A 22664-nucleotide genomic window follows, 5' to 3' on the forward strand; every position below is an offset into this window, starting at 1 on the left:
TAGTCTGAGTATGTGCAGAGCTTGTTTTCAGGCATATCGTGGCAGCCTTGTTCATGTAATTTTTCTAAATAATCTTTTCTTCACAAATTCATATTTTGTGAAATAAATTTGTAAGGTGCTATAGCAATATGATCTGAGTTTAAAGGTTTACAACTCCCATGTCTTCATTTCCTGATTGGTCAAAAAGTTGATTTCAGGGAGACTTCTGTTTGCTGGAGAAATACTGCCAACTTAAACCCATTAAGGGTATATTTTTCATGTAATTATTTGCTGTTATGGGAGCTTCCAGCTCAACTGAACTTGGGTTTAATTTTCCTCTTGCCTTTATACCAATTATATTTTATAATTGCTGTGATGGAAAATTCTTTTCAGATGGGAATGTTTTGTAATATATTCTTTCTTACTGCATGTATGTTTTAGTTCTTTCTAATCTAATCAGTTTACTCACAGTTGACAACCTTACTGAAACTAAGGATAGTTAACAGTGCTTCCACAGTAATTTTAGTTGACTGTGCTTGACAGATCTTTGAAGAATGCCCCACAAAATGAGGAGGATGCAGAGCACTTTGTAAAACTTGGGGTATTCATTTAATGCTTTAACAACATCTAAACTAACCAATAAGCTTGGAATACATATATTTTTAGCCACGTATTTCTGTTGTTTAAATAAGCTGTAAATGCAAGATATGTATCACCAGCAAAAATTTACTGTCTCTTCAGATCTATCAAGGTAGTTGAATTGTAACCAACCGTCCAAATATTTGCTACTCCTACTAGACTCATACCATGTAACACATGTCATAAACCCTCTTTCACATACCAATTTCTGTGGAGAACTGGTATTGATCTTGCTAAACAACTTGTCTATATCTTCCAAACTGAGAATACAAATCAAAAACTTTCTAAGCATTGAGCTACCTAGATGCTAAGAATAACTGCCCAGTCAGTCAGATTACCAGACACTGTAGCAGTAAATGTTCAGCAAGTAGTGCATTTCACAGAGAAATAAAGGCTGTTCAGCCTCTGACATGTTCGATAGTATATTACAAAATTAACTTGCAATCCAGTTTAAATACACTCTAAATACTTTCCTCATCCTTTTTGTGGTTCAAGTATCATAGTACTGATCTCTATTAATAACACCTTTCTTCCTGTTGTGTTCAGATTATTTGGTTAATTACAGTATGTAAAACTTCATCAAAACTGGCTTGAAATCTCTCTGAAATGGATGACTGCATAAGATTGCATATATCTATGTGTTATAGGGATTCAGGTGCCATGACCACAGATGTGTTTCAACCTTTGCTACAGTAAAAGTACTCGTTGATTTACTTTCTTAGGTCATTTAAAAAATGCAGTAAGTAAAACATATGGCAAATAAGCCAGTGCTTTGACTTCCATTGGAACTTTCCCAAGTCTGGTTATATTTAGTACCTTGGAACTCAGATGTTAAACATACCCAGAAATCCTACAAGATCCTCTAAAATACTTCTTGCCTTTAAAATGCCCTTATTTTACATTTTTTTTTTTCACATTAACTTAACTGCAAGCACTTGTACTGTCTCCAACTACATCCTTTCTAGATTTTTGTATCGAGCACATTGGTTGCCCCACTTTCATCCCACCCCTCACTCCGAGAAATGTGTATTTTTGTCTTTCGATGAACAGAACAATCTTAGGTTAGGTGTAAAACTGAATCTATTCTAGAGGCTGCTAGCCCTGCAGTCATGTGAAAACTGTGCTCCATTCAGTTTTGCCTCCTCATTTCTTTAGTTCAGAGATCGTCAGGCCAGCAAGAAACTTTCCTTCTTCAACTCAAATCTAAGGCTTGTAAAGCTGGAAGAAGGGAAAATATGCCAGGCCCTTCAGCTGCTCATGTTGGACGCCTCCATCCCCTTGGCTGTGGATTGTAGTTTGAATCAGCTGTTGACAAGCAATAGTCAGACCTGGAATCCATGGACGTGATATCAGGATCTGTTCTGGATCGCTGACTGCAGTAAGCATACTGCAGCTGAGAGCCAGCCTGTGAGGTGGCACTTGGGGCAGACAGGGAGCTTTTGGGGGGCGATATAATGCCTGATTGCTTCCCTCCTAATAAGGCTGCACTACCACTTGGGGCTGGAGGCTCATAAGAAACTTTTTGTTTCCATTCATCTGGTGGCTCTGGAAGCATTTTCCTGCGGGCAGCTGATACTACATTAGCAGCAATGGATTCCTGCATATTTTGGGGCCCAAAAGCTTCATCCACTAAGCCAAGAGGGGATCTTGCTGCGGCTTCCCAGGGAGTCGGTCTCTTGCCAGGCTTGTCAGCTGCTGTGTCTGGCTTGCTGAAGTAATCAGGGGCAGGCTGAAATACAAGAGAAGTAGGAGACATGGCTCGAGAAATGAATGAAGAAGGTCTCCCAGGAAGCGATAATGAGCGTCCACTGCTTCTTTCCTAGGAAAACAAAATACCAAATGTGGTTACAGTTGTTGAACAACAAAAAAAAGGAAGCCCCTTCTCTGCACTTCCAAACTGGAACAACAGGCCCTGAAAGCACATGACATCCTGGCACTCCCTTTTTGTGTCTGTGGGTACTTTTTAATCCTTTAATTTAGTGGAAAGAGGGGAGGTATTAAAAAGAAAAGCAGGCAGAGAAAGAAACAGGAACAAAGACAGAGCAAGTTGAATTTTTGAGGAAAGTAAGTAGACCGAAGACAGGCTTTTACTGAAAAGGTACAATTACGTTAGCAACTGTGCAGCTTTTCCACTACTTAGCTAGAGTGCCATGTTCTGAAAAGACCATTCTTAATAATGAAAAAGGAAGTCATGTTGTGACAGTTCTGTGTGTGTTTACAAGACTCTTTCTAACATGCAGGCACAGCCTAATTTGTTTGATAGCAGACTCTGTCTAGGACATCTGTCTGAGAACATGTCTTTGTCAATCTCCTTTCAAGAAAGGCATTTCTTACTCTAAAATTATTAGACTTACCCAAGTTTTCACTTTTCAAGGCACAAAAATGAACACAAAAAATTAAAGACGTTAATGCAATCATTCACTTAATACCCTTACATGACGCTACTTAACCTGGCTTCTTTAAAAGGCAATGCCCTCAAAATTTCGGTACATTCCGACCCATTTATAGGACCAATCCATTCATTTTTGACAAATCCTAATCTTCTTAGTAATGCAGCACTTTGAAACAAACTGTGTTCATGAGAAGGTTCTGCACTTGGCAGCGCACTAAACAGGTACAGCCTTTTCTCCAAGCCAGACCTGTTCTTTGTGTTACACAGACAAATTACATTGTCCTTACTGAGTAGTCTCCGTACATGTGGTTCCTAAACTCATTGATTTAGACCCATTGATTTATATCCTGAGGTCTAAATGCCTGTAATTCTGAAATCTGGTATGAAATTCCAGTCTTTTGCCAGAGGCTTTGCTAGAATCTCACTCAAACAACATTGGCCTGTGTTACTTTTCCTAATTAGTTTCCGAAACTTAAAATACTGTGAGCATGATATCTAGATACCAGCCAACAGGTATCTGATCATATAAGGTATAGCTCATCCAGCAAGGATTCACATAGAAAGGTCATGTTTTGTAGGCTTTTCTGTCGCAGGATCATGACGCATTCAAGAAACTTAGAAGACCTCTGCTTCACACAGGCTTTTATGTTCTGTTTTAGTATCAGCCTTGTATATGAAAGATGGAAACTGAGAAAGAGATTACCGATTTCATTGTTTCCGGTCAATTTGGTGGTGCTCAGTCTGAATCTCCTAAAAATAGCGTGACACACAGAGGTTATGTAGTGAGAGTTTTGACAAGTTTCACAACTAATGCTTTGTATCAAGGACAATCCTTTCACCTCTTAGCTATGAACAGGTTTTCCCAGTTTGCAGTTCCAGAGAGGAAACTCACCAACATTATTAATCCTGCCCCGACTTACATACGGCAAATTTTCATGAGGTTCTACTTCTATCCAGAAAAAAACACTTCATTTTGGGCAACTTAGCTCAGTTAATTTTTAAGAATCCTCACTGAAACCTTGAAATGATCAAACATTAATATCTGGCTGATCAAATCATTACATATAGACAGATCCTAACTGAATACTCTTAAGATGGTAGCATATAAAAAGCAAGAATTATCCATTTGGAAGGTAAGTGAATAAAACAAAGTATAGAACCTTTTTTCCCCATAGATGAAGTTATATACTGTCAAGAATGGATTAAAGTTTCTCTGTGTATTCACCTGATGGGAAGGATCTCTTTTTCTTATCTCGAAAATAAGAGTCCGGATAATAGATCATGCCTGTGGCCAATGAATGACTGACCCAGGTAGGCCAGTCAGAATACTTCTCCTTCCTCTAATGTATTGCACTTTCTTTCTTCACTTAATCCACAGAAAAAAAAAAAAGCTTATTCAGCAAGCCTAGTTAGTGCATTTTGTTTAAAATATTGGCAAGAAAAATTTTTTTTAAATCAAAATAAATATCCAAATTGGGATACAGTTTCTATTAGAAATAAACCTGATAACCCGAATCTTGAAACTAAAAAGATAAGGTTGTACAAGAGGGACAAAAAAGTTGGTCAGACAGGTCCACCTAGTTAGTCTACCTGTGTTAACTGCTCTCAAGAGGGTTCTAGACTATGTTCTGTGCTGAGTAGATAGAGAAATTCCCCTTTATTTAATGGAGATTCCAGTTCCAAGCCCCGTGAGTACTTCCTAGGATTCCAGAGATGCAGAGGGAAATGATACTGTTGAAAGAAGTGTTGCATAAAATATCTGACTTTTCAAGACTGTTAGGTGAAGATGCTCTTTGTCTGTCATGTTTAGAGAAAAACTCCAGAGTTCATCAAGTTGAAGAAGTATCTTTTTGGTCTAACCATTAGTGATAAAACGGGAGCTAATTTTCTTCAACAGATTTTAATCAGAGGATGATGAATTATCAAGTCTATTTCACTATTTGTCTAACAGAACACTATCTACTGTGTTATGAAGGTAGAAGTTTAACTTGTGAAAGCAGAAATAGTGTAGACAAAATTATATGTTCATATTATTGTGAGTTCTACCTTTTTTAGTACAGGTGATAGATCAGAATCAATAGGAGATCGAGATCATTAATGGAAAATAAGATATTATTCTATGATGATGGAAGCTGTTCTATGGATAGCTTTGTTATCATATAAGGCAAAGAAAGGCAACTGGCAGAAGAGAGCTAAAATGACATAATAGAAGAACGCTCTGTATGAATCAAACAATACAGTATATAGGATCTAGCACAGAGTTTTTGACAACCGGATTCGGGGATGAGTATTTTACTGGCTTGAGAATCTCCTGTGGCCTTAATTTGGAAGAACTCGATGACCAAGTGTTTGTACTTTGGATCATATCTATCCACAATACCTGTAATGTGATGCAAATCATAAATTCAGCATGTAAGGATTGTTGTAGAAGAGTCCCAAATACTGATAATCTGGAGAATGTTGTTATGTCTTTTGAATTGATCCTTATGAAAAAAAATTAAATAATGCAAAATACTTTGGGCATGGAAGACTTTAGTCTCATGGGTAAATAAAAATCTTTTCTCCATTTTGGCATGAGATTGTGCTCGGTTTATTAGCTCTTGTGCAGCATGGGTCTGTATTTGGCTAGAACGTTAGGCCTTGCAGGAAGATATGCAGTCACTAAACTGGAACATCAGTAGTGCCTTGGGAATGAGCTTGGTTATACATAATTCCCTGTATTAATTTTTGTTTTGTTTTTAACTTTAGTCAGGCTCTTCGGGATAAAATGACTAGCTAAGAATCCAAATGGTCTCATGAAGTGAAGAATGTTTCATTATGTAAGAGTGGCTTTCCTTGGCTCCGAATAGGATTACCCAGTGATCACTCTATTAGATGAAAACATCTGTGATAGGTGAAAGATTGTGCCAAGCTATCTGGAAAAAAATATTTCTTCAAAAGTTGATAAATATTCTCCTTTTCTACCTTAGAACCCCAAGATAAGAGTAGTTATTTCATGTCTTGTCCATTTTGCCAGAGTAATGGCAAAAAAATAGCACTGGCTTTCAATTTGCCGGTGTGGCTTATACATTTTTTTCATTGATCTTGCATATTTATGGACATTTCTAGTCTTCATCTTCAGGGAGATATTTTTCTAATTTTCATGTCTGTTTCACATAAAATTATTGAATTTCTTTCGTCATCAGTGGAAGAAATAAAGCAAATGCATCAGTTATGTGCAGTATGCCGTGATGCCTCAGTGTTTGCCTTAAGGAGGAGGAATTTAGTCTCTAAGCCTACTGACTGCTAAGATTGTTATGGTAGTATCTGTTTGTAGTAAAAGCAATCCAACAGCACCCTGCACAGCAGATTTTTGTACACTGCATAGAGATATACTTTTTCAATATTTTATTGAGTTAAAAAATAGAATGTTTGTATCTATTCCAACTTTACTCTGAAACTGAATAATCTTTGGCTTCAGAATATATAATATTGCATGTTTTTTTCACACTCTTTGGGAAACAGATTTTGAGCACTTGTAGAAAAGCATGATTTTGCTAAAATACAAGCGTATTTCAAATGCAGGGACTGAGAGATGATCAATATTGCCTTGTTTTCATTGCAGATAATTTTTATTCCTAGGCTTAAGGTCTAGGTTTGAACAGTTCTAAATTCAAAGCAGATCTGTATTTGATATTCAGGTACTGATTTCTGTCACTACTTTGGTGTTCAGCCCCTTCAAGCTAACAAACACAAACTTTGGAATTAAGGCGATATTTAGTCACTAGAATTCATCATTCATTTATTGGACAGCAGCAGCCAGTAGTGATACTTTGTATTATTTTCCCTTCATATTTAACTCATGGAGATACATCTTTTGACAAGCATGTACTGAAAAGAATGCACAGACCCCAGATCGTAAGTGAGACAGTGGGAAATATGAAGTGCAAATAGAGAATAATTATTCTACCATCTGTCTCCCTTAAGCTACAAGAAGAGCATAAAAAGAGGGGTAGAGTTTTTCCATTCTTCTTCCCGAAAATCGAGGGAGGAGGGAAAGAAGAGTGATATGCTGCCAGAATTATTCCATCATCACATATTGTATTAGTGTAATCTTGTAAAACATTCATTGTAATACCGTACCAGCAGTCGAAGTAGTATGCTGCAGAACAAACCAGAACCCTATACAGTGATTAATTTGTTCTTTGCCATTGCCTCGTGTGAATGTTTTCAGAGGGAAAGGTCTTTTCTACAATAATTATTGAAGGGAAAGTGATTCTTAGATGTTAAGAAGAAAGGCAGTTCAGAGCTGTCCGTTTCAATCACAGAATCCTAACAGCTGCTTACTGGCTCAGGTGTCCATGCAAACAGATTAAACTTTAGGTTTAGGTTAACATTTATTTTAAAAATTCAAACTATTTATAAAATGCTCAATGAAGCAAACTTGTTGTATTGATATTTATAAGCTGTGTATTAGTGTAAATGAAAACAAATGTAGTATTACTTCCAAAAGAAACTATTTCAGTATATAAGTGAATGAATGTAAACACAGTACTTATAAAAGGTGTATACACATATAGATCTATTTAATGTAAGTAGAAGGAGTGCAAATGTGTACCTTTTTTTCAATAATATCTAAATCAATAGTCCAGAAAAATGGGTTAATCGTAACTTAGTGCTATTTCCTATTTCTTGATAATTATGAAAAGCTAAAAGACAGAAAGAGCAGTACTTGGTTTCATAAAATAGTGCAAATTTTAAAGGCAAGAGTCAGAAAGATATCTTTCATTTTACAGACCAAATGGGAATGCAAAATACTACTTAGTGAAATGATTTCACAATAACTGTTTTTCTGTCTCAGGTGGCGCATCTCCTTAATGAGTGAAAACTGTTCATATGTTTACATGCTGAAACTGCCTTTTCACCAGTTAAGAGGACATATATTACATTTCTGTAAAAAGTCAAGAGTTCTGTTTTCAAAAGTAGGTTGGACTCTTCATAATCCTGCGAAACTCTCCACAACATAGACTCCCACCTGATTAAGTCACTTGAAAAAAATTTACCTAGGTGTCTAAGTCATTAAGGCAGTTTTATTTTTACCTTTTCATTATAGTCCTGGTCCTTAATCCCATATGAAAAAAGCATGTTCAAATCTAAGATAACATCAGCACCTGGCTAATGTTTACACAAAAAGGGGACAAAGGAGGAGGAAGTAAATAAAACAATCATACTGTCTCAAAAAATGACTGTCTTTGTAAAAAGCCCAGAGTGAAGCATTTCTCCTTTTGTTTTCTATGGGATTGTAATGGCTACTGCAGTTAGAGACCAAACCACTGAGAAAATGGTAAGGCAAAATAAGTAATACTTGATTTTTATGCTTTTTAATTCTTTCCTTCTTTTCATTTTTTTAAACATAAACCAAGCACTTCAGATTTTTAAACCGAATGGCATATAGAGGGAAACTTATTGTTAATCTTATTTATAGCTTTTTTCATCCCAAACCATTTACAGTTAAACTTTATGTAATGAAAGAGTAGTTTCTCTCTGAAATGCTGCCACCTCTGGAGCAAATGCTACAGTTATTTTACAATATGAATACCAAAAAATTTTGAAATAAAATGGAAAAATCATATTTATTTAAAACTGTGGAAATAATTTATAGCAGGCTAAAATTGGAATGCAGCATTTTGGTTAATAGGGATACTAATGGCTGGAGAGGCAGGGAATCTTACCTGTCTTAACAATTAAAGCCTTGTCAGTGGCTGTACTGAGACTAGTAATAGATTAGAATCAGGTAGTTCATGCCTGATCCTAACTTCCTCCAAACTGCCTTGTCAGGGCTTGCTTTCAAAAATTTATAGGGAATTTTAGAACTGGAACCTAATTTATTCTAAGTTAAGATTGTTTATAACTGTGGTATCATTTCAGGTGAGAATAACCTTGTTTTCATCATTAGCATACAAACTAATGGAACAGTTACAGTCAACCATTTTATATAAGCTTTGTGACAAATTCTGCTTTTGATGGAAAAGTCCTTTTTAGTCATCAAGTGATGAAAAGTAAGATATTAGAATTAGGCCTTCACTACAGCAAAATGCCTACGTGGAAAAGAAATATAAGAGGGCTGCTAACCTGTCATGTATTAGTTATTCAGTTAGCTCAGCTTGCACCTGTGTAAATGAAAGAATATCAGTGCTTTCCATTATCATTTAATCTTTATCCGTATATGATTATCAAAATACAATACAGTTATGCCTATAAAAAGCAAATGGCTCAAAGTTTTTTGGCCATAAGTATCTTTAGCTTCTCTTGGAATAGAGTATATTTCTTCTAAGGAAGAATATCTGCTGCCATCTTCTGGACTTTATATTACACAGCTTGGAGGAAGGTCTTAGAACATGAAGCCGTGTGAATGAACATTTGAAAAACAAGTGCAAAGTTGATCCTAGTTTCTGACCTTGCTATTTTATATGAGCAATGAAAGGGTTTTAAGTTGGTATAAAGGCTAATGATATTTTTTTCTAAAATCAAAGAATATAAATATTAATTATATCGTAATACTTGAAAATGGTGGCACTGTTGTGGCTGAACATACCCAAACTAAAAGATAAATTATCCATTTCCTTATAATTTTCTTATCAAGTCTTTCAAACTGAAATTTTCAGTCTTAGTTGTTTGGGTTTTTCTTATTTACTTAATCCCAAATGATCCAACCACTTCAGATGCCATTCAACCAAATGAACCTATATGGTTCAACCATTTCAAGAGTGAGGGTAGACAAAAAGACAGATCAATGCAAAAAAATTCTAGCATCTTTTTCCTTGAAAAGTGGCACCACTACATGCTTTAGAACTGGTTTGAGACTAATCTTTGTATCTGAAGTGTCTCATATTTCCATGCAAACTTGCCTATGTATATTCAAGCTGAGAGCCTTACATAGGCTGAATAGGAGCACCTTGTTTTCTACAGCTGGTTCCTGAGAACTCTGTTAGCAGCGAAAATATTCTGTTAGGCAGGAGGATTTTATTCATTATTGCAGGTCTAAGCTGCTGTAGGCTGTGGTGTCTTTGGACACCACGTAGGAGAACAAGGAGACTGTCCTTGTGCTCGCTCTGCCTGTCTCAACTGCAGGCTATGTGTACCCCCCTGGGCTGGAGAAGTGACTGGGGCATTCCACAGCTCCTGGGCTGGCTGCACAGCTAGGTTTTCATTCACAAAAAGGTAGTGCATAGCTTGGCTTTTCCCTCCGTTGGGTCTGGGCCTGAGTCTGTGCCCTCACTGACCAGGCCTGAGGTGCACTGCAGAGTACAGCTGCCCCTTGACACAGCCCAAGACTCCCTGCCTGGGCCCAAGCAGCCTCAAAGGAGAGAACAGCTGATTTGAATACAGGGAGTCAAGAAACAGACTTTCAACAGGGTAGAAGAAAGAGACAAGAGGAGGGACAGAGAAGAGACTGCAACAAAGCAAAACCAGGAGCTGGTAATACTTGATGCAGATGGAAAAATGTATCCAGCACTGGATTGGAGTGTGATGAGACTAGGACATGGTGGCCAAGGGTCCTGAGCTTGGATGAGAAGCTTAAGGAATGGAAAATTGACCTGTGTAGCTTGCAATGAGGCTACGATGAAGAGACAAGGAAAAGAAAAAAGATGAAGAAATGAGGCAAGGGAGGTACATTTGGGGAAAAGAACCTGTGCACACTGCTGTATATTTTCCTCCAGAGTTCCAGGGAAGTTTCTTCCCCAGAGGGATGGGTTTGTCCTTCCACGGTCTCTTGCTGCCAGAAGACTGCCAAGCCCCTGATCCACAGGGAGGATATCAACATGCTTTTGCTACCAGTTACTGTGGCAGCACAATGGCAGTTGTCTATGGGAGTTCAAGCCATGCTGGAGGGCCCTGTTGATTACAGTATGCTACATGTTAGTATTCCAGGGTTTGCTTTGTTGTTCTTAGAAAACCCTTGGGTCTTAAGCACAGAAATCTACCTTGAAGCAATGCTAGTGAAGTTGAAAGGCCAAGTATTCGAAAGCTGTGAAATGCAAGCATCATTGCCCAGTGCATATGCATTTTGATTAAATTTCAGGCCTTCTGCCCTACCCAGTGCCATTTCAGGGCTTCATTTAGGAAGTGCTAGGATTATATAGCAAAGGAGTATGTTGTGCAAAAGGTGCTTTCACAGATTGGATTTCATAGCTGGTCCCTGAGGATTGATTCCATTTCTGGGCTTGCACCTGCAGACCTGTGATCTGTTAACACTCACGGACCGATTTTAAGGATCACATACTTTGATACAGTAACTAGTTCATATGCTACTGGACTCTAAAGATGCTAAGTGTCTTGAACTGGACACCCAAGGCTACTGAGTGACTTGTATCAGTGCCACACGCTCCGTGCATTATTTACTCATTTGTGGAATCTAACAGTGTAAACATGAACTATGGCTTCTGAATGACTTGGGTACTAACCAAAAAATCTGTGAGGAAATAATTCTGCACAAAGAGCACACTTTGAAGAATGTACATTAAGTAAGGAATGGTGCTAAGCACGGAACAATGTCAAAACAAAACAGTAAAGAGCTATTCATCACACGAGCAGTACCATTCTGTGCCCTGAATGGAGTCTGGAATCCTACAGAAAAAAATAGCAGATGATGACAAGATTACAGATTTTTTGGCCACGCAAATGCCCCAGGGGGTTGGATTAAGCTGATATAGGCAACATTAATTCCAAGTGCCTCATTTTGCAATCCAAACAGTAGTGTTTTAATGCTGTTTTTTTCATAATTATATACACATGGTGTCAGTGCTTGCTTCGGTACTGTTCTGTAGCAGTACCAAGTCTGTCAAGTTTCTCTATGAAGACACCTCTCTGAAAATAGTCTTGGGGTGAGAAAAGTTTATAATTTTGTACATCTGAAATGCTCACAGCTGTGCAGCAGAGTACAGTGCAGGTGCAGATTTACATCACCATAAAAAGTTACATTGCTGCCTCTCATTTTGTGTAATCTTCTGAATTTTTATTGTAATGCCATAATGAAATCTTTTTTCTTATTTGTTGCACCTCTGCGCTTTCTGACATCAGCCGAACAAGCAGCAAGGAAGCATATGGAAACCTTTTGTGAATAAACTTACAGCGCTGTTTTGTTCATGAAAGATACTCAGGTTGCACAGCTAGGACTGGCAGAAATACTGTACATATCTAAAACTGTTTACTTAACCAAAGAAAATTAAACTGCAGGCAGATTTTGAGGTTTTTGTGTCACTGCTTAGAAGAAAACTGAGTGTATCCAAATGCCCATGCTTTACCTTTTGTTCACAGTATAAAGCCGAGTACCAACAACAACCTGCAGAGTGAGACTATAAGAAGTAGCATTCTCACAGATCAAAGAAGAGCTCACTAGCAGTTATTGACGTTGTTTGAAAAATAAAAAAAAAGTGGTTTTTTTTTCACAAAAACTTTCTTTAAAAAATTGAGAATATTTGTGCATAGGTCATTACTGTGTGGAAATTTTTACTTCTAATATAAATGTACTGAATTCTTTGCTTTGCGATCAGCTAAAGCTCATACTGAAATCAAGGAGTTTTGTGCTCCATGTCACCTTTTGTAATCCAACATGTGTTACAGTGGTTGGGAGTGTATTTTATTTCTGTAATGTTCTTCCTTTTCTTCTGTTTGTTGTGCATTTCTTAAATCAGTTAAAATCTGTTGTTTCAGCTATAGATGAAAACATCAAGATAAACACTCCCATCTGTTCAACAGTTTAGTCTTTACACCTATTTAGAAATGACCTAGTTGCTTTCATAACACCTTGTCTTTCAATTGCCTGGAATTATGAGAGGACTCTCTGTCTGTCTTAAAGACATACAGAAGAATCAAGGGTTCTTGTTGGAAAACACTTGTTATATTGATTACAGGAAGCCTTCATCCAGATGGTGAATCTGTACACATGGCTCAGTAAGTTATTCTTCTCGTAGCTGAGTTTCCTCAGCCTAAGGGAATGTGCAGTTATCATAATATACTACCACATAAGCTTGTGCAGATTTCAGATGGACTGAAATTAAAAACAGTTTGTCAAGGTTATTACAAACAGGAATAGATTTTTTTCCTTTGAAGACTGCAGAGGATAACAGAGACTTGATTAGCATGCTATATAAAGAAAAAGTTTTTGCCTGCATTACTCAAGGAAGCAAATATTAAAACCATGGAAATATCATCATATGGTGAGTCTTAGCTTGTAAAGTAAGAGTTCAAGTGTGCTTCTGCAGAGACCCTTCCAACATAGTATTTCACTGAGCTTCGGGATTTTTCCTACTTTTTTAAATAATTTGATAAAAAAACCTCAAGTGCTTCCTGTAGTAAGCAACCAGGCTGAAAAGCACCTGTCAAACATAGCTCTGGAGTGATTCCAGCTCCTCCCATACGTAATCACATATAAAGGTAATGTTTACTGTAAACTAAGAACAGTTGTTGTCATGGGCACATGGGTTGTGACAGTGGCACCAAGTGTGCTGTGAAATGATCAGGCTCGTGTGTTTCCCCAAGAAATCTACCAGCAGTGAGTAATCCAGAGCTTCTCAATCCACAGGTTTTTGAAGATCTTATCAAGTTTCTTGTTTCTTCTTTGTGTAACATTCCTATCTCAAGCTGAGTAGATTCATTATAAACTAACATTATGCCAAGCTGTGTAATTAAGATTTGCACTTGCCATGCCAAACTGTCAAAGCGATCAGTGGAATCCTGAGTGTTTGACTTCAGGCAAAGAAAGTTGCATCATGTTTTGTTAAAAAGGCAAGACTGGAAGAGTGCATCTTTTTAGAACCAATCGTTTTCTATTCTTGAAGCTATGAAATCTGGAAAAGGATCCTGGAAAAAGAGAGGAGAAAGATTTTGCAGGGTGTTAGTTGCAAAGAGTGCTGTCGTTTCACTGGTATTTCCCTACCTCATAGTGTACAGAGGATTCCCCGCAGCGACTCTGGAGCAGCAGAGCATGATGGTAAGGCTGGTCCTTTGTTGAGCTGTTGTCCTGGATATTTGTCAAGCAGTGCTCCTCCCAGATCCCAACATCTGGTGTCAAGTTCTCTTTACAATTGCTTATAATCTTTCATCAGCATTCACCTTAGCACTTTCGAAAACTCTTGTGTGTAGGAGCTATCTAGGATAATATGTTTGTAGATCTGCTGTGTCTCAGAGCAACAGTCTGTTGGTAGGGCCTGCTTTTTTTTGATGCTCACATTTTTCTTTTTGCTGGGTATTAGCATTTTGGTTCTTTCTCAAGAACTTTTTGTAAATAGTAGAGGAAAAAAATCATGCCCAGTGATGTGAGCACTCTGTTATCCAAGAATAATCTAGAAAATTTCAACAAAAGGCTGAAAGTCAGCCATCTCTGTGCAGACTAATTAAACCCTTCTTGGTGATTCTTCCTTCTCTTGTACCTTCAGTATTTCATGATCCTCTGATAGGTATTTTATCTTGTGCAGTGTCTGCTTTTTTTCTGGAGTTTTCTACCCACTGCTTGGCTCCCTCTAATCCTGGTAGTTTTTTCTCTCAAAATTGCTGCTCTGCAGTTAGCACTAATTTTCCTATCTGAACCACACACCAGCCTCTCACTTCCTAGTTTTTGGAGCCTGCTGATACCTCAACCTCTTCGTATTTCTTTACTTCATGAACATTCGTCTTAGTGTGATTAATAGCAGCACTCTGCCAAAAAGAAAATAAACTCATTGCCACACGACTGCAGAATGGATCACTGCAGCTTTAGGGCCGATTTTATGTCTTGGCTCTTGAATGTCTCGTATAAAGTAAAATCAGGTATACAAAATAAAATAAATAAAGCTAGGTATATAAAATTAGGGTCAGTGCAAGAAGACCTCAGACAAAAATCAACTGAAACCTCTTTTTGGTGGTTGATCTCAAAATCATTGGCTTGACCTCAAAGTGAATTGTCAGTGTGTCTAGAAGAGAAGTGGGCGTTCCCTGCCGCAAGTCTTGATACGAGTGTATTATAGAGTCCCGTGCCATTGGCCAGGTGCTTTTGGAACCAAGCAGTTTATTGTCACTGGATGTTGCCACATAACTTAGGACACTGGCAACATTATTTCTTCCATAAGAGAGCAGAAAGCAGAAGAATGAGGCTTGCTTGTAAGAGATGGTAATGTTTACTCTGTAAATGTTCCTACAGAAAAAATCCATGGAAATATCTTTCTGTTTGTTTCATAATGTTATCTGTGGCTGAGCAGGAACATGGTAAGAGTGGTTCCCCTAGAGAAGGGGAGGAGAAGTTAAACAGTTCTTTGTTCAAGAACTAAATTTCGTCTTTCATTTGTGCAACAGAAATTTTTGTCTAAGCGCTACTCATCTCCAAACCAAAACTTTTCAATTTAAGTGTTATAACAAGATGTGTATCACTGAATTAGAAATTGAAAGTATATAAACCCTGTTTGAGGTAGCTGTTTTCATGGAAAGGCTGTCTAGAATGTGAGATCCAAACTGGTGCAGTATAATACCTCCAGTATATGCTATAATTAAATGTGCTAGAAACAACATAAAATACTTAAATTCCTTTTTTAATGTGAGCATACTGGGAGTATCGTTATTAGGGGTGGCCTAAAATTCACTGTTAAATATGCTTACATAATGAGCATAACAAGTGCATCTTGGTAGCCTTGTGTTATTGTATTAAAAAAATTCTAACTGCTCTTTCAGAAAACCATTTACAAAAGCTGTTTCTTTGCCCTTGCAAAGTGAAATTTCAGATGACTTCTCAAACGGTTCATTTTCTTGAAATTTCAGCTATGTTTGACATCCTCATTAGCTTTTAATTTGGACCCATGCCAATGAATAGCTCAACTTCCCTTTAAATATCTGCTTCACAAGAGATTACATGTTTGGATAAAAATGTTACTTTAAGTAGGCTAGTCTGCTGAAATATTAGAATTACAGACTTACCTGATTAGTAAAAAGAGCCTTGAAGCCAAGTTGAATCCAAGCACTGTGCATGTAGAATGATGTGTATATATGAAACTGAATTCAGAGCTGACTTTGAATGGGATTTTCAAAAGGCCTTAGTTGAGTTAAGAGGACTCAACTCTTTTAACTTTTGCTTTTAACTCTTACTGGTGCTTTAAAAAATCCTTCTGTCATTGCTATAGGCCATATGATGTATTTGAATAACAGCAAAAAATCCAAATGTGATCAAAATCCAGATTTTCAGCATAGATGCACTTTCTTTTCTTTTGGACAAAGTAAAGAGAAGATAGGCTTATAGCTATATTTTATATTGCTATCACAGAAGGTGACTTTTTGCTTGTTGCTGTAAACATGCATATGATTTAGTTGACTTTCTAAGTGAAATTTTGGGCTTTGCTGAAAATGAAAAAAATAGCAAAATGATTTTAAAAATGACAATTATGCATTTCTGGTTTTCAGGTGAATTTAATTCTAGACAGATGACTCAGGAAACTGAAATGTTCTATTTCAGTCCGCAGCTCTCCTCTAGCTCCTATTAACTTGACTTCTGTCTTTCTGGAGAGCTGATTTCCTTTGCATGAGAGTGTATACCAACTTTATCTCTTGTTTCTTCTGCTGATAGTTAGAATAATAATGCTTATTATTTCTTACTTGGAGAGTGGTGTATCATGTAGGCATATATATGCTACAAGTTAGATTTCAGTATTCCCTGTATTTCACACAGAATACTCAGTAGCTGGTGATGAATTCCAAAAGTTACTGACCTGAGCCTGGTATGAACTGGTGGCCATGCTGTGTAAGCTACTGTATCTTGTTAGAAGCCACATGCATCAACATCAACACTTGTGGTGGAAGTACAAAACTACTAAAATTCTCCTCATTAAGGAAATACTCTTGGGGTGGTAGGGTGAGCAAGTACAGAAGTGTGACTATAATTTACGGATGTATTTTACAGGAGGAGACTGTAAGTAAAAACATGTAAGGCAACATCAGGCTGATTCGATTTCTATGTATCTCTCTAGCAGCGCTACTTATCTTTGGTAGGGTGTCTTTGTTCCAAGTAGATACTAGTAGCTTAAACTTCTACCTAGAATAGTGTATGTAACTTCAGTTAAAACTTTTACTAGAGAGGAAAGAAGGAGGGAGGAAAGGGAAGGGGAAGGGGAGTGGGAAGGGGAGCGAGGAGATTTCATACTGGCAGGATAGCACAGAAAATAGATTTCCCCTAAAATATACTGTCAGTCTGTAAGTGAAACAAAAAAGTAGCGACCAAACCAAAGAAAAAAAAAAAAAACAAACAGGCAGAGAGGAAAGGGTCAAGTTTAATGACAGAAGAAAAATACAGATATTGACAGTGGAAAACAGAAGGGAGATCTCCAAGGATTAAAATATTGCTACTTTCTATTTCCAGGTAAATGCAGTATAATTCTTTCTTGAGGTTTCCATACTTTTTTTTTTTTTTTTTTTTTCTTTTTTTTTTTTTTTCAAAATTCCCATCTTTTCCTGAATTTTAAGAGGGAGATGGACCACCTGGTGATTTTCTTGTCATGCAGTCAGCATCCCAATCCAAAATTTAAAGGAGAGAGTAGAATTTTTAGAGGTCCAAAATTCAAAGGAGTGATTTTTGTTGGCTTGATTAGACTTTGATTCCAGTCTGCTTTCTGCATGTACAACCAAATGTATTCTTCTCAACTTTGCTTGCAGTTTGAGTCACCATCATGGGATCAAACTAAGAGGATTTTGTTCATACTGGGGAATGTTTTCTTCATCAATATTAACAGTTCTACTAAACACCCTATGATATAAAAGATCCATAATCTGGTCTGTAGCTAGCTGAATGGTAGTTTAAACAAATATAGCAACAGATTCTTTATTCACAGAGTTATGCTTTAATCTTTAGCTTCACACTTGGGATGGATTTCGATACCCTTAGTTGTGTGAAACAACACCTTGTTTCAGACCTAGCACCACTGATGCTAACAGGCCTGCTTACTGAAAAACTTGCTAAACTATTCAAATGTAGCACCTTGATTTCAGCAAGTCTGTGTATTCACTGCAATATTATACAATAGGTTTCAAGGCCACAGACTCTTAAGCATTTTCTATGGTAGCAGTATTTCAATCCTTAGTCCCCAATACGACAAGTAAAAGGTGAAAGTGTAAGACCAGAGTAAAAAGATTTAAAGTGGAAAGAAGCACTGTGAAGCCCCTAGTGAAAATAATAAAATGTGTACGAGAGACCAATCGGAAGACATGGTCATATTTATCATTTACTGTTCAGTGCTAATTTCTGTGGCATATACTACTCTGGTTGTGAGAATCTACTCTTGAATATATGTATCCCTTCAGTTCTCAATCACTTCGCTTTCACAAGAAACTATTGCGTTACATTACAGCTGCAAAACCCAGCTCACCCCTCTGACTGTTCAATAATTTTGATTTACTGGCTTCTATCTTACTTGCTGGATTCAAGGCAAACTTTGGCTAAAAATATGTCAGCACTTGGGATGTCAAATTCCCCCAAAATGGGAAATCTTTAACAGTTTTTTCCAGCTATCTTTCCACCTCTTTTAGTGGCTTTGGAACACTCCAGCATCTCTTATAGCATGTTCTCTGTGAAATCACAGAGGCAATTCATGATTTTGGATCACAGCTGATCCACATAGCTTACAAACTAAGCCCCTGGCCAATCAATCAGATTCCTGTGGAAGGACCTTTGAGCCAGGACAGATTCTGACTGAATTCAGTCAGGCTCTGTGCAGGCCAAAGGTCTATCCAGTTGTATTCTGCTAGTGATCAGTCAGAGTCTAAAACTGTTTCTATTTTATGCTATGTTAGTAATACATATTAATATTAGTATAATTTAATAAGGCACTTCTTTTTTTTAAAAAAAGTCTCAAATTCTTAGGTCATTAGAACATAGTCAGGGAGGGGGACAGAAAGAAAGCTCTCCTCTATTAATTTGACATACCAGGAATATTGCTTACTGTTGTTTCTGTTGTAATAGCCCTAAAGCAAAAACCTAGTGTCCTGCTTACTTAATGCAATGGTATCTATTCAGTTCAGGATGTTACATGTATAAGGCATCTGATAATATGCATAAATGTGCTAAAATTTTTATCTGTTTTGATTCCTTAAAAAAGTTCAAATATTTTGGACCCAGATTTGACGTGATACATCTGATGTTATTAAGTAAGCTAAGGAATACTATTGGCACTGTTTGTGTGCCAGGTCACCACTGCAAACAATTCATTGCAAGCAACGCGGACACTAACTTTCTGCTATAAGGTTTACTCTTCAATCATTGATGGCTTCCACACCTGTGCAATGACGCCAGCTTTCTTTGCTGAAAATTTTGGCCTCGGAGCAGTAAAAAAAGAGGATGTGGTGGTTTCTGGCTTAGAAAATGCAGAGTAGCCTGTAGGTGAATATGATTCATTTACTGGGGTAGAGGCATTTGACTGGAACGAAGGTTGTGAACTGTAGGCTGGCACGGAGTACACTGAAGATGCCCGGACGTTAGTGGGAGAGCCAGCGCTAGGTGGTCTTAAAGGTAGAGCCTGCTTTGAAGTGGGCAACTTCGATGTCTGCTTAATACCAAGGCTTTCCTTAGTACTAGGAGGCTGAAAAGTAAATAAAGATGCATCGAGTTGATAAGGTTGATGTTTCATAATATCCAAAGCATTGAGACCTTTCTTAGGTTTTCTTTTTGTATTTTTGGTAGCAGCAGTGGACTTAGAGGAAGGCTTGGTAGCAGCAGGAGGATAAGATGGGCAGTGGATGGGATTATAAGCAACAGGTGGAGGTGCTCGGACATTAGATGAATATTTCCAAGAAGCTGGTAAAGATGGGGTTGGAGATGAGGCACGTGCCATGTTTGCCTGCACAGTCTCTGAGTCTACCACATACTTCTCCATTCGGGAGTGCCTTCTGGCAAATAACTGTGCTCCTTTTCCACTCATAGCTGGTGGCATCTCAAAGGGGGGCTTTGTTCCTCCAGCACTTGGTGTGACTGGTGTCTTGGGTGTGTGGTTTGGACTCGCTAGGGTTGCCTGAGGCCCTTTGAAAGGACCAGCTAGGTTGAGAGTGCTTGGGGGATGGGCAGGAGAATGAGGATACTGTGGAGATTTGAGTGGTGCAGGATGTGCTGCCTGAGGTGAGGCTGGTGCTGGGAAAGAAGGAGCCTTGTTAGAAGCCACAGCTGGAGGTGTCCAAACTGGTGAAACTGGAGTACCAGCAGTAGGAGAGACCTTGAGTGAAGGCTTTGGAGCAACAGGAGGAGGGGCCTTTTGTTTAGATGCTTGAGTCTGCATGAAATTGCAAGCTTCTGCTCCCAAACTGAGGTAGTCTTCTTCAGGTCCTGACTCAAAACCAGCTCCAGCACCTTTTTTGCCCTCTGCATTGTGTACAAGGGACAACAGGGCAGGATTAGGACTTACTTTGGGTGTTTCTTTGAAAGTGAACATAGGTTTTGAAGTGCTTCTTCTCTTTGCCTCTTGCAGTATCCCCGTTCTGATGGCTGGCACCGCAATCCTTTCATCTCTGGATGCTATGTGTTCTGTTGGCTCGGTGGGTGACCACACAGTTGGGACATCTCTGCTGGCTACAGGAGCTGAAACAGGTCTGTATAAAGCCTCAGGAGGTGGGCTAATAGAGCAGTAAGGAGGTGGTGCTGGTATATCTGAAAGAGGACTAGTGACATTTCTTACGGGTGAAAATGGTGCAGCTGCTCGGTTTTGAACCCCGGAAGGGAAGGGTTTAGCTGTTTTGTTCAAAGAGGCTGCTTTTTGAGCTTCAGAGGACTGAAAAGAGAGGTTTGTATCTGGTGCTAAGCCAAAGCCGTTCTGTTGTACCATTTTGCTATGATTCTGGCTCACATCTGCGTAGCTTTTGCTCACACAGGTCTGCTGTCTTGACATTTCTTCCTGTTTTGTCTGATAGAGTGAAGAGCTGACTTTCTGGAAGTTCTCTGACATGGTGGCTTCCCTTCGTTGCTCTGTATGCACTGTGCGTGCCTTCATCTCCTCTTGCTCAGCTGTGATCTGATCCATCCTCTGCCGTCTCTTGGCGAACATGAGGGCCCCTTTACCTGTGCTCTCTGGAAGCGTCTGCATCTCGTCTCCGCTCTTTGTCTTCTTTTCAACCTCAAGCAGACCACTGTCCCAGTCAAACGTCACAATCTTACCGTCGTTGTCAATGTCAGAGAAGAAATCTTCATCTATTTCTGACTCGCTTGTTGCAAGCACACTCACTTCAAAAGCGTTTTCTTTGTCCCCCTCTTCACCCTCACCTTCTTCACCCTCGTCTTCGTCACGTTCTAACTCCCCGGTACCGTAGCTGACTAAAGTATATTTCCTTGCCCTTTGACGGCGCTTCTTGAACATCAACACCCCCTTGGAATTGGGATTGGGGGCTGCTGTCAGCAGCAATGCAATACTTTTACATTTAGATTTGGCTTCTTTGACCTGCTTCTCAGACAGACTCTCACTTCGCCGGAGCCCTGTGGAGAGAATCAAAGTGCACATTAGATTGCATGCAGCCCACAAAAACGCAAGGAGACTAACAACAAATAGTTCTGCATTTATCTGTACTGAAATTTACCCACTGTTGCCTTCCCCCGTATTAAAACATGTATTTTCTTTTGTATGAAGAGGTCATTATACTTGGGCTTTTCCCACAATATCAACTCTGTTGTAAATTCCATACCCAGCATTCCTTAGGTTCACACCCATGCAAGTTCAAAGGCTACATCACTTTCTTTAGAACTTTCTTAGTTCAACAGGAACATTACGTGTATCTTTATTTCTAGTGTTCTTGATTGCAGATGGTGTTTTCTGATTTGTTCAGTTTCTATGGTCTGGTGTTTACCAAGTGTTTGACCACAGTTCCTAGGCTTATAGCAGACATTCCCAGCCAGGCAAGCCCATGACTGCTTAACATCTGAGACCAAATGAAACTGAGTGTATTCTGTCTGATGGTGGTAGCAGCTTCTGCCATTTCTGTGTTTATTTTACTCATACAAATTACAAAAAGTGTATAATCACTAAAAGTTGGTATGCTTCTATGTATTAGCTATTTAGAAGCAAATATACATCCACAAAGGCATACACAGAAACTATTATCATTAACTTTCAGCGCCTTGGAAGCAGGTTTCAGTCTTTTAACACGTATTAGTTGTCTGAGACCTAATCCAAAATTGTACAGAATATAACAACTTCAGAGTATTTATTTTGAAAACGTGGCAAGAATGAATACACATTTAAGAACTGAATCAAGGAGGCTCAGCTAACTTCTTAAGAGTAGTTGCTAGCATATATCAATAATACATATTACTTAAAGCGTAAATTATTTGGTTTCATCAGGTCATGTGGAACAGGAATAGATGCAGCTGTAAAGCTGATAGATGCACTGTACATCAGCATTCAGCATGACTGCTTCCTTGTTATGTGACATGGAGTATGTGCCTCATGGGGCAATGCTAGTCAGGTGGTGTCCCTGTTTCTTTCCCTTCCTTGTATTCTACCACCACATCTCATGAATGACAGTCTCGATAGCTTCTACCTTTAAAAAAGCTAGAATTTAAAGCTGTTCCTGCCTAAATCAATGGTCTCCTTCTGCTTAGTTTCAAAAGGAAAAAGCGTGCCTCTGGTATATGAAAATATTAGTATCTTTTGCTAGCATAAATAAAGCAAACTCATTAAAGAAAGCC

The 22664-nt window shown here is 38.4% G+C and overlaps 1 protein-coding gene across 2 annotated transcripts in view; it reads right to left on the reverse strand.

Annotated features, from left to right (window-relative positions):
* Window positions 1-1873: 1873 nt before the first annotated feature.
* SYNPO2 (synaptopodin 2) overlaps window positions 1874-22664 on the reverse strand; it is an 87969-nt gene continuing 67178 nt past the window's right edge. Inside the window, exons 4-5 of one of the 2 annotated variants that reach the window (XM_009948011.2) lie at window positions 19276-21455; window positions 1874-2437 (exon numbers count right to left, since the gene is read on the reverse strand). In XM_009948011.2, coding sequence (XP_009946313.2) covers window positions 1874-2437; window positions 19276-21455 — 2744 coding nt within the window. Of the gene's footprint in view, window positions 2438-19273; window positions 21456-22664 lie in introns of both variants that reach the window. The other variant, XM_086464459.1, reaches the window with a different exon arrangement.

The sequence above is a fragment of the Leptosomus discolor genome, chromosome 4 (genome assembly GCF_034619465.1).
Source record: "Leptosomus discolor isolate bLepDis1 chromosome 4, bLepDis1.hap2, whole genome shotgun sequence".
Lineage (NCBI taxonomy): Eukaryota > Metazoa > Chordata > Aves > Leptosomiformes > Leptosomidae > Leptosomus > Leptosomus discolor.